The 12,903-nt window shown below is 44.5% G+C and overlaps 1 protein-coding gene across 3 annotated transcripts in view; it reads right to left on the bottom strand.

Moving 5' to 3' along the window:
* Window positions 1-1,107: 1,107 nt before the first annotated feature.
* Window positions 1,108-12,903, bottom strand: part of MAEL (maelstrom spermatogenic transposon silencer) — a 70,094-nt gene continuing 58,298 nt past the window's right edge. For all 3 annotated transcript variants that reach the window (XM_056559880.1, XM_056559879.1, XM_056559878.1), the window contains 4 exons: window positions 10,393-10,455; window positions 6,730-6,865; window positions 2,224-2,284; window positions 1,108-2,117 (listed from right to left, as the gene is read on the bottom strand). In XM_056559880.1, coding sequence (XP_056415855.1) covers window positions 1,996-2,117; window positions 2,224-2,284; window positions 6,730-6,865; window positions 10,393-10,455 — 382 coding nt within the window. In that variant the 3' untranslated portion in view covers window positions 1,108-1,995. The remainder of the gene's footprint in view (window positions 2,118-2,223; window positions 2,285-6,729; window positions 6,866-10,392; window positions 10,456-12,903) is intronic.

The raw sequence follows: 12,903 nt of genomic DNA, 5'->3' as shown, positions 1-12,903 counted from the left end.
TTACATTGCACGGATCCCTCAACATACGATGGTTCATTGGGAACGACTTACCATTGTATGTTGAGGGACCACTGTATGTATAATTTTATTTATTTATATATATATATATATATATATATATATATTTATAATCAAACCCACCATTATTGTGTATAATCATATATATATGAGATTATACAAAATAATGGTGGGTTTGATTATATATCTATCTATATATCTATATATATTTTTTTTATACAGTTTGATACAGATAGATAGATATGAGATAGATAGATAGATAGATAGATATAGATACATTTTTTTTATATATTATATTATGTAACCTGTTCTGGATTCTGCATTGAGGATGCCCAATATCTTAAATAAGTAAAGTAATCTTCATACAGAAGTCTCTGATATACCAGCGCCCATCAATAGAAGACAACTCAAAACTTACGGGTCTTGGCTCTATAAGTATTTACTTACCAAAAAGCAAACAAAACAAAAAAACAAAAAAAAACACCACAACGGGAGCCATAGTCCTCTACCGACTTGACATTACACCATCCGAAAGCAGCATCTGAATCAGCAGCTAAGTGGTTAAAGACTATTGTCCACCATTATTATTGCTCCAAACCATCTAAAACTTAAGGGGGGGGTTGGAGCATTCAGACCCAGACCTATCAAAAAAAATAACCCTACCATGTTGTGTATACAGCCCCTATGCTTGCATATGATTACAGCAGTGTTTGCCAACCAGGGTGCCTCCAGCTGTTGCAAAACCAATAACACCCATGTCCAGACAGCCAACAGCTATTGTGTATAAGGGATCAGTTCATGTGAAGTGTAATTCCTGAGTACTCTGTCTCCCTCATCTGTCTAATTGTAGAATTGCAATTTATTTCAATTTTATATGCAATTTATTTCAATGTTATGGGGAATTTTACACACCATAGGACATTATGTTTACAGCTGTTGCAAAACTACAACTCCCAGCATGCACAGACAGCAAAGATATGCCAGCGCTTCCCAACCAGAATGCCCCCAGCTGTTGCAAAACTACAACTCCCAGCATGCCCGGACAGCCAACGGCTGTCCGGGCATGCTGGGAGTTGTAGTTTTGCAACAGCTGGAGGCCCTCTGGTTGGAAAACACTGGCATATTGTAATAAACAATCATGTTCTATGGTGTGTGAACTTCCCTTTAAAAATTTAAACACATTGCCATTATAAATTTAGACAGCAGAGGGAGACAAAGTACACAGAAGTTATCTGTTACATGAACTGATACATTATACAGAGTAGCCCACGCATGCTAGGAGCTGTAGTTTTGCAACAGCTGGAGGCACCCAGGTTACCAGGCTACAAACAAACCCTTTGTAGTCAGATCCTGCATCATGTTCAGTCATTTCAGCCCCTCTTCTAGACAATCTACCAACATAAGAGTTTTGGGTTTCACAGGACTGTATAATCCGAGTCTGCACAGGTGCTGCATACACAAAAACGATAGGATCATTTTTTATTTATTTTTAACCAAGATATGTAACAGTGTTTTGTGTAATGGCACCAGAGCTGGGCGGTGGACGGATCACCTAGCTGCACTCAATTTCAGTCATTTCAGCACCTCTTTTAGACAATCTACCGACATGGGGGTCACAGGACTGTACAATCCGAGTCTGCACAAGTGCTGCGTACAAAAAAACAGAAGGATATCTTAATCAAAATTATACATAATACTGGTTTGCATCATGGTGCCGGAGGTAGGGGGTGGACGGACCCTTAAGCCCAATGTAGCATTTTACATTGTTTCTTTTATTAAACATGACAAAAGCGAAACAAAAAAAGTGAAGAGTCATAATGTACAGCAATGTCTGAATAAAATAAAGTGGACCCCAAACTTGGTGGCCAATACACAGAACACAGAATTGCATGGAGGTTCCAAAATATTCTGCAAAATAGGGTGAAAAACCGAAGACCTGAAATCTCGAAAAAAAGGTGGCCCCCTATGGGGGAGGGTTCATCCGGAGGAGGGGGAAGGGGCAGGCATTTCCGCTAACAGGCGCAGGATTCCTCGTCCCTGGGCCCGGCTGGTGCTGCTGAGGTTGTAGTTCACTCCCCTCATTCCCAGAGAACATTCCCCTGTAACATAACCAGAGGCAGGTTACAGCTCAGCCTAACATGTTGGTTACGTAACAGGAGCCAGTCAAATCCTATTTAGGAAAAACGTAGAATCTACAATACTCACCCCCTGCAGCACCCGCAGCGCTACCGTTTTCAGCAAGATACGGACGATTAAAGTTTTTCTTCTAAAGAAAATCAAATATAAAAGGAGACATTTATTAGTAAAGTCTGTATTCTCAGTGATGTCACCGCTGATCTCTAGTGAATGGATAGGCTGTAATCTCAGTGATGTCACTGCTGATCTCTAGTAAATGGATAGGCTGTATTCTCAGTGATGTCACCGCTGATCTCTAGTGATGGATAGGCTGTATTCTCAGTGATGTCACCGCTGATCTCTAGTGATGGATAGGCTGTATTCTCAGTGATGTCACCGCTGATCTCTAGTGATGGATAGGCTGTATTCTCAGTGATGTCACCGCTGATCTCTAGTGATGGATAGGCTGTATTCTCAGTGATGTCACCGCTGATCTCTAGTGATGGATAGGCTGTATTCTCAGTGATGTCACCGCTGATCTCTAGTGAATGGATAGGCTGTATTCTCAGTGATGTCACCGCTGATCTCTAGTGATGGATAGGCTGTATTCTCAGTGATGTCACCGCTGATCTCTAGTGAATGGATTGGCTGTATTCTCAGTGATGTCACCGCTGATCTCTAGTGATGGATAGGCTGTATTCTCAGTGATGTCACCGCTGATCTCTAGTGAATGGATTGGCTGTATTCTCAGTGATGTCACCGCTGATCTCTAGTGAAGGGATAAGGAGATTTTTATGCTTACTGTAAAATCTCCTTCTCGAAGGATCCATTGGGGGATACAGACCATGGGGTATATGCTGCTGTCTCTAGGAGGCTTGACACAATAGCAACAAGAAAAGTCTGCTCCTCCCAGCAGGGTATACCCGTCCACAGGCACCTGAGGTAATCAGTTTTAGTCCCAGAGCAATAGGAGAAGACCGACAGGTCAAGAGAAAAACCACAAACTGTCCGAGCAACCAGAAGAAAAAAGTAACTGAACACACCCTCGGACAGATAACTGAAATAGGAACACCAAAAAGAAGGGTGGGAGCTGTGTCCCCCAATGGATCCTTCGAGAAAGATTTTACAGTAAGCATAAAAATCTCCTTTTCTCTATCGGCTCCATTGGGGGACACAGACCATGGGACGTACCAAAGCCGTCCCTTGGGTGGGTAAGGAATCAGACTGGTGGACGGTTGGACCACCGCCGCCTGCAACGTCTTACGGCCCAGAGTAGCATCAGCTGATGTGAAGGTATGAATCTGGTAGCACCTTGAGAAAGAGTGTAAAGACGACCATGCGGACGCCGTACAGAACTGCAAGGCCAAAGCCACGTAGCAGAGGGCCCAGGATGCCCCGAAAAATGGGTGGAATGAGCCAAAACTATGAAGGGTGGGATCTTTCCCTTGCCGCGGTAAGCTCCCGAAATGGTTGTCCTGTCCGACGACCACAACAGGTTGTGGAACAAATGCTTCCAGGGATGAGAAGGGGCCGGACAAAAGGACGGCTGGACGATGTTCTCATTGAGATGAAAAAGCCAAAAACCGTACGAAGGACGGACCTGAACGGAAAGCAAAACAACTTGTCCTGGTATACAACCAGGAAGGGAGAATGGCAGAAGAGAGCTGCCAGCTCTGAAACCCTCCTAACAGAGGGAAGAGCAATAAGGAACGCCACCTTCCAGGGAAGGAGGCGAAGAGAATGTCCCTGAGAGGTTCAAAGGGGGGCCTTGCAGGGCATCTAAGACCAAGTGCAGGTCCCAAGGGAAAAAAGAGGGCTGATAAGGAGGGGCAGATTGTGCCACTCCCTGAACTAGATTCGGACATTATAATTGAACGCCAGAGGACATTGAAAAAGAATGGAAACGGCCGAACCTTTGACCCCTAAGGGAGCTGAAAGCCAACCACGACTGGAGAAAAAAAGGCTGAGTTTCACACCAACAGAAATAAGACCGCCAGGTATGGTGGTAAATCTTTGCAGATGAAGGCTTGTGAGCCTTCAGCATGGTGCGAACCACTTTGAAAGAGAAACCGCGGGTCCTCAGAACCGCCGTCTCAACCGCCACGCCGTCAAAAGCAGAGACGGTAAATAGGGGTGGCACAGGAGACCTGATATAGGAGGTCTGGACGATAGGGAAGGCGCAGCGGTAAGTCGTTCAGGAGCCTGACTATGACGACGTACCACGCCCGCCGGGACCAGTCTGGGCCACTAGAATGGCGGGAACGCCCTCTGCTATGAGTTTCCTCAGGACCCCGTAAAGTGAGGAAGGGGAAGAAACAGATAAGGTAGGGCAAAGCCCGACCAATAAACAGATAAGGGTAGGGCAAAGCCCGACCAAGAGAGAGGAACGCTTTGGTTGTGGCAGGACGTGCAGAGGTCCACGCCTGGAGCGCCACAGAGGTTACAGATCACTGCAAACACCAACGGATGTATGGAGCATTCGCCTTGGACGGCTGAGGACCGGCTGAGAAAGACCACATCCCAGAGAAGCCCAGAACGAAGATCGCCGAGATGGCCGGAAACCTGAGATCCGCCCAGAAGGGAATTTCCCAAGAAGCAAGCAACGAAAGAATTGCCCTATGCCCACAACATGTTGAAGGGGAAAAGGGCTTCTCGGGGGACCAAGGCCACAGACCAACCGGTTCTTGAAAACACCTCCCCAGCCCGACAGACTGGCAGGGAGGGGCAGGAAGGTACGCTGTTGAGAGAGAGACTGTTGAGAGAGAACGATCTTGCGGTCGAGAGACAATGGAGACCTATCCCACCGGAAGAGAATCACCAGTTGAAGAGGTTGGTGATGAAACTGGGCAAATGGCACGGCCTCCACGGCCGCAGCTAACCGACCCAGGACATCCAATGCAAAAGCAAATGGAAACTGGAGCTCCAGGAGAGCGGTTGGACTTGTCCCGACTGACCATCCAACCGAAGTGAGACAAGGTCTGGAGGTTGAGACTAAGACTCTCCAGGATCTGGGCCCAGGCTGGAGCTCTGATCAGGAGGTCGTCCAAGTAAGGAATCACGGAAACAATTGTTGTCCGTAAAAGGGCTATCACAGGCGCCAGGACTTTGGTAAAGGTCCGCGGAGAAGTGGTCAGACCGAAATGGAGAGCCACAAAAGAAAATTACCGTCCGGAACTGCAAAGCGGAGGTACCGCTGATGACCGGGAAACAATGAGATGTGGAGGTAGGCATCCTTGATGTCCATTGAGGAACGAAAATTCCCCATGAACCAGGGACGCCAGCACTGAAAGGAGAGACTCCATTTGGGATGAATGTTCCTGAGTCCCCACCTGAAAACAGGAAAGAAAACTGAAAAACTAACACGTCCCTAACTAGGAAAATAATAAAACATAAGACCTGGTCTGGAGAGAACTCCAGACCATGTCAACCTCCTTAGACACTAAGCTAAAACTGATTCCTCAGGTGCCTGTGGGCGGGTGTACCCTGTTGGGAGGAGCTGACTTTTCTTGTTGCCATAGTGTCAAGCCTCCTAGAGACAGCAGCATATACCCCATGGTCTGTGTCCCCCAATGGAGCGATAGAGAAAGGCTGTATTCTCAGTGATGTCACTGCTGATCTCTAGTGAATGGATAGGCTGTATTCTTAGTGATGTCACCGCTGATCTCTAGTGATGGATAGGCTGTATTCTCAGTGATGTCACCGCTGATCTCTAGTGAATGGATAGGCTGTATGCTCAGTGATGTCACCGCTGATCTCTAGTGAATGGATAGGCTGTATGCTCAGTGATGTCACTGCTGATCTCTAGTGATGGATTGGCTGTATTCTCAGTGAGGTCACTGCTGATCTCTAGTGAAGGGATAGGCTGTATATTCTCAGTGATGTCACCGCTGATCTCTAGTGAATGGATAGACTGTATTCTCAGTGATGTCACAGCTGATCTCTAGTGAAGGATAGGCTGTATTCTCAGTGATGTCACTGCTTATCTCTAGTGAATGGATAGGCTGTATTCTCAGTGATGTCACCGCTGATCTCTATTGATGGATAGGCTGTATTCTCAGTGATGTCACCGCTGATCTCTAGTGAATGGATAGGCTGTATTCTTAGTGATGTCACCTCTGATCTCTAGTGAATGGATAGGCTGTATTCTCAGTGATGTCACCGCTGATCTCTAGTGATTGGATATGCTGTATTCTCAGTGATGTCACCGCTGATCTCTAGTGATTGGATATGCTGTATTCTCAGTGATGTCACCGCTGATTTCTAGTGAATGGATAGGCTGTATTCTCAGTGATGTCACCGCTGATCTCTAGTGATTGGATATGCTGTATTCTCAGTGATGTCACCGCTGATTTCTAGTGAATGGATAGGCTGTATTCTCAGTGATGTCACTGATCCTGCATACCCATTAGAGATCACTGTATCAGACTAGTATATGGTTACCATAATCAGGATTACATTGATGAATATGTAGAAACCCTGCTCAATACTTTACAATAAAAGATTGGTTATTTTAACACGTTGCTTTTCGATTATTCTCCGCATCCCAATCTGGCAGTGGAGCTCTATAACAAAGTGACCGCCTAATAAAATACAGACCTGATACCTCTTGGCATTGAGGATGACCGTTTTACTGTTGTCAGATTTCTGGTTGTCATACGGGTGCAGGTTGGGCAGGTGAGCAGCTGTAAGAGTCACGTCATACACAGAGGCCAGAGCTCTGCTAATACAGTAACTACAAAACAAAAACATCCAAGTGCGTAAACATCAAAAGAGAAATGACAATTCTGGGCATAAAGTACGCAACAAATGACAGCAGCCTAAACCTGTGACATTAAAAGGGGAGGAGAGGAGAATACATAGGGAAGCGCTTGTTACAGTGTTTCCCAACCAGGGCGCCTTCAGCTGTTGCAAAACTACAACTCCCAGCATGCCCAGACAGCCTTTGGATGTCCGGGCATGCTGGGAGTTGTAGTTTTGGAAGAGCTGGAGGTACCCCGGTTGGGAAACACTGGCTTATTAGATAGCTGACACGCTATAGTTTTGACCCCTTTAACCCGATAACGACCACCGACGAGTATAGACGTCCAGGTTGGCGGCCGTTCCCGCACCTGGACGTCTATACTAGTCCATGCTTCTCGTGGGTGCTGCCCAGTGCACCCACGAGATCGCGGCAGGGACTCTGCTGTATCACACAGCCGGGACCCTGCTGCACTGCCAGGACCGAAGTAAACTTCGGTCCCGGCAGTTTTAACCCTTACAGCCGCGGTCGGAAGTGACCGTGGGCTGTAAGTGTTATGACAGAGGGAGCCCCCTCCCTCTGTCACTCCTGCAGCACCTCGCATCGCGATCGCAGGGTGCTGTGTGTGGCCGCGGCTGGCCGGGACCTGCCGCACTGCCGTGAGTGAAGTTCACTTCACTCCCGACAGTTTAACCCTTACAGCCGCGGTCAGAAGTGACCACGCACTGTAAGGAGTTCTGACAGAGGGAGGGGGCTCCCTCTGTCTCTCCTGCAGCACCCCGGAGCATCGCGGGGTGCTGCTGCATACCTGGGCAGCCGGGGGTCCTACAAAGACCCTCAGGTCTGCCCTGGGTATTGCCTGAAAGGACATGCCAGAGGCACGTCCTGATATGCTACCTGCTAGTGAAAACTGGCAGGCAGCATATAACTGCAATGCTTTGGAATACTAAGTATTCCAAATCATTAAAAAGTGTAAAAATAAATAAATAAAATAAAAGTGTAAAAATAAATAAAATAAAAGTGTAAAAATAAAAATAAATAAAAATAAAAAAAATATAATATAATATATATATATATATATATATATATATATATATATATATATTAAAAATTCATTTATTAAATGAATCTAATAAAAAAAAAATGCATAATGTGTAGGATCGCATGTAATATGCTGCGGATGTCCACCATGTGATCCTACACATTATGCAGCAGTCACGGTAATGAGCTCCCTGCTGCAGCTGGGTAGCTTTGTGTGTCCACTCATAGCGGCGGATTTCCCGCCAGCAGTCATAAGCGGACACACTGAGCTACCCAACCGCAGCAGTGATGGATATATTCACCATGAGTGGGTGCTTATTCCCACAACATGGCGGATATATCCATCAGGAGCCTTAACTGTCACAGACAGACGCGTTATACTGTCAGACGACCAAGGACCAATCAGAGTGGTCCCTGGTGCAGCCAATAACTTGTAGGGGTGCGGTATATAAATGGGGTCACTTGTGGGGGTGGGGGTACTTTTCTGCCCTGAAAGCCAAATGGCGCTCCTCTCCTGAGTCCTACCACGCGGCCAAGGAACCATATATGGCCAAAGCGGGGGTATTTCCGAACATGGGACAAGCAGCTAAATAAAATATAGGGTGCATTTCTTTCAATATCAGAAGTGATGTACAAAAAATATGCCCCACAAATGATGCATTTGTGAAAAATTGCAAATTTCGAATTTTTAACACTGACTTTGTAATAATTCCTGCCAAAAAACTATGGTGTTAAAATACTCACTGTACCCCCTAGCGAATACCTTGAGGGGTCTAGTTTTTAAAACAGGGGCATTTGGGGGGGGGTGTTCCTATGTTCTACTACTTTTTAATTACTGCAAACCTTGCATAGCACACAAAAAAAGATGTACTTTTCAAATTTTCAAGTTAAATTGTTAGGCTTCTAACTAATTTAAAATGTTAATTAAAAACAAAAAAATGATGTCAAAATAAAGTAAACATCTGAAAGTTTCATAAACTATTTGGTCAGTAAGTATAAATATATGCAACCTATTAGTGTTAAAATAGAAATGTTTTTTTTTATTTTTTGTAAAAATGTCATGATTTTTTGCATTGTAAAAAAAAAACTACAAATGATATCGTCTTACTTTTACTATGTACATGAAGGACGACTTGTGACAAAAAAACAATGTCAGAATTATCGTGATTGGCAAAACGTTACCAGAGTTATTCTCTAATAAAGACAGACATCCCCGATTTGAAAAAACAGGCCTGGTCTTTCAGGGGCGTACTGGTTTATTTGCATTGGTCCTTAAGGGGTTAAAGGGGTACCCCTACTCTTGACATCTTATCCCCTATCCAGAGGATAATAAGCCTGATTGCGGGTTTTCTTGCCGCTGGGGCCCCCGTGATCTCTGGGCCCGTGCCGCAGCGTTTTGAACATGAAAGCTTGGAGCTTCCATGTTTGTGAAGTCACTCCACGCCCCCTCCATTCATGTCTAAGGGAGGGGGCGTGAATGCTGTGGTCGCCCGTCATCCGGCACAGAGCAGAGTTCGCTCCGTGCACCGGATGACTGGGGTGCGGCGGTGGCCATCGCGCGGGTCCCCAGCAGCCAGACCCCTGTGATCAGACATCTTATTCCCTATCTTTTGGACAGGGGATAAGATGTCTAGGGGTGGAGTACCCCTTTAATGTACAGAATAGGGATGGAATCTGCAGCATAAGCCTTATACAGAGGCTATCAGACTCTAAAGCAGTGGTCTCAAACTGTGGCCCTCCAGATGTAGCAAAACTTCAACTCCCAGCATACCCGAACAGCCATTGGCTGTCCGGGCATGCTGGGAGTTGAAGTTCTGCAACATCTGGAGGGCCACAGTTTGAGACCACTACTCTAAAAGGGTGGGCAACACTGAGCCCATGAATAGCCATTACTTCTGATAAGTCTGCTATACAGCTTGTTTACCACAATGACTGCATAATGTTCCAAACAATGGGCTCCATAGCATGGAACTACGAGCAACCCATCAATATTAAAGGGGAACTCCAGTGGAAAACTTTTTTTTTTTAAATCAACTGGCCAGAAAAATTTGCAAATTACTTCTATTAAAAAATCTTTACCCTCCCAGTACTTTTCAGCAGCTGTATGCTATAGAAGAAATAATTTTCTTTTTGAATTTCTTTTTTTTTGTCTTGTCCACAGTGCTCTCTGCTGACACCTGATGCCCGTATCAGGAACTGTCCAGAGCAGGAGAAAATCCTCATAGCAAACCTATGCTGCTCTGGACAGTTCCTGGCACGGACAGAGGTGTCAGAAGAGAGCAATGTGGATAAGACAAAAAAGAAATTCAAAAAGCGAAGAATTTCCTCTGTAGCATACAGCTGCTAATAAGTACTGGAAGGATAAAGATTTTTTTTTAAAGAAGTAATTTACAAATTAGTTTAACTTTCTGGCACCAGTTCATTAAAAAAAAAAAAAGTTTTCCACCGGAGTACCCCTTTAAAAAGTTAAAACAACTTACGTGATTTTCTTGCAGCTTGCAAGCGCACAGTACCACATGTCATTGTCCTCGTGCCATTTACACCTGAAAAAGTAGATTTTTATGGTTATTGTAAAATCTCTTTCGTGGAGGATACATTGGGGGACACAGGGTGTATACTGCTGCCACTCGGCAACAAAAAAGAAAGTCGGCCCCTCATGGCAGGATATACCCTGCCTACAGACTCTGAGCTATCAGTTTAGTCCCAAAGCAGGAGAGGACCAACAGGGAAAGAAAAAACAGCAACTGGACGAGGAAACCACAGACAAAAAAAATAACCGAACCAACCCTCGGACAGGCAACTGAACCAAGGACATAAGGACAGGGGTGCCGTGTCCCCCAATGGATCTTCAGAGAAAGAGATTTTATGGTAAGAATAAAAATCTACTCTTCTCGGTCGGCTCCATTGGGGGGCACAGAGACCGTGGGACGTACCAAAGCAGTCCCCGGGTGGGAGAGAACCCAAGCAACTCAGGTGGAAGGCTGGATCACAGCCGCCTGCAACACCTTGAGACCCAAACCAGCGTCAGCGGATGCAAAGGTGTGCACCTGCAAAAATTTAGTAATAGTATGCAAGTACAACCAGTTGGCCGCATTACAGACTTGCAAGGCCGAAGCCCTGTTGCGGAGAACCCAGGAGGCCCAGACGGAACGAGTGGAATGAGCTGAAACCCGGAAAGGCGGAGTCTTCCCTTTGCAGCGGTAAGCTTCAGAGATGGAAGAACGGATCCACCGCAAAATGGCTGCCTTCAAAGCAGTGCTGTGGAGTCGGACGAAATTTTGGGTACCTGGAGTCGGAGTCAGCAAACAATGCACCGACTGCGACTAAATTTAGATTGGTATAATAAAAAAATAAAAAAAAAGCAAGTTTAAATGTCCCAATTCACAAAAAGCGATCATTAATGACTTCTCTACTGTAAGAATAAAGACCAATGCATGCAGCGCCTCACGTAACTGCAAAATGAACACGTTAAGTTTTCATGTGCTTCATTATATGGCACGCAACGCACAATTAGGAGCAGCAATACTTATACTTTCCATAGTATTGTGTTCTGCTGTTACAGGGAACCCATGGGTAACCTAGCCTCTCACTGATAAGGACTCAGCCCATTTTTGCCTTAAGGACGCAGAAAATGTTATTTTTACGTTTTCAATTTTTCCTCCTCGCCTTCAAAAAATCATAACTCTTATATTTTCATCCACAGACTAGGATGAGGGCTTGTTTTTTGTGCGACCAGTTGTCCGTTGTAAGGTCATCACTCACTTTACCATAAAATATATGGCGCAACCAAAATAATACTATTTGTGTGGGGAAATTAAAAAGAAAACCGCAATTTTGCTAATTTTGGAAGGTTTCGTTTTCACGCCGTACAATTTACAGAAAAGTACCATGTGTTCTTTATTCTTTGGGTCAATACAATTAAAATGATACCAATGATAACATACTTTTCTATTACTGTTGCGCTTAAAAAAAAATAAACTTTTTAACCAAATTAGTACATTTAAGATCCCGCTATTTTGAAGACCTATAACTTTTTCATTTTTCCGTATAGGCGGCGGTATGAGGGCTCATTTTTTGCACCATGATCTGTACTTTTTATTGATACCATATTTGCTCATATAAAACGTTTAATAAATTTTTTATTAATTTTTTTGGGAATAAAATGTTATAAAAAAGCAGCTATTTTGGCCTTTTTTTTTTTATGTTCACGCTGTTCACCGTATGGTATCATTAACATTTTATTTTAATAGTTCAGATATTTACGCACGCGGCGATACCAAATATGTATATAAAATATTTTTTTAACACTTTTTGGGGGTGAAATAGGGAAAATGGGGCAATTTACGTTTTTATTGGGGGAGGTTTTTTTTCACATTTTACACTTTAATAGTTCCCATAGGGGACTATTTAAAGCAATCATTCGATTGCTAATCCTGTTCAGTGCTATGTATAGGACATAGCACTGATCATGGTTATCGGTGATCTTTTGCTCTGGTCTGCGGGAAGGCAGATCAAAGCAGAGATCCGGGCATCGCTCCGATGCCTGCGGTTATGCTTAGGACGTAAATGTACGTCCTGGTGCGTTAAGTACCACCTCACCAGGACGTACATTTACGTCCTGCGTCGTTAAGGGGTTAAGTAAATATGTTTTTTGCAGGACTAAGACACTTGTATAAGTGAAGGGAATGGAAGGTCAATAGTTCTCAAGACTGAAGCTGTAAACCATTGGAAAAACTGCTGCCATTCAGCTAAGGCTATAAAAACTTGTAAATTCAGATTGTTAGCTTAAACTTTAAACATGACTATGGGATTCTACTAGGGAAAACATGTTTTATAATAAATGCCCCTTCCTGGATCCACCCACTGTCCTATCTTCAGCAGCAGATCAGCACACAAAAAAGAGAAGGCAGCAGCTTCTGCCCAATTACCTCTCTCTGCTAGAAGAGCTTAGAAGAACTTGGTGGAACAGCTTCTTGGATTCAACTGTAAGT

This window comes from Hyla sarda, chromosome 2, assembly GCF_029499605.1.
Source record: "Hyla sarda isolate aHylSar1 chromosome 2, aHylSar1.hap1, whole genome shotgun sequence".
Lineage (NCBI taxonomy): Eukaryota > Metazoa > Chordata > Amphibia > Anura > Hylidae > Hyla > Hyla sarda.
The sequence above is the reverse complement of the archived record's forward strand: the minus strand, read 5'-3'. Positions and strand labels throughout refer to the sequence as shown.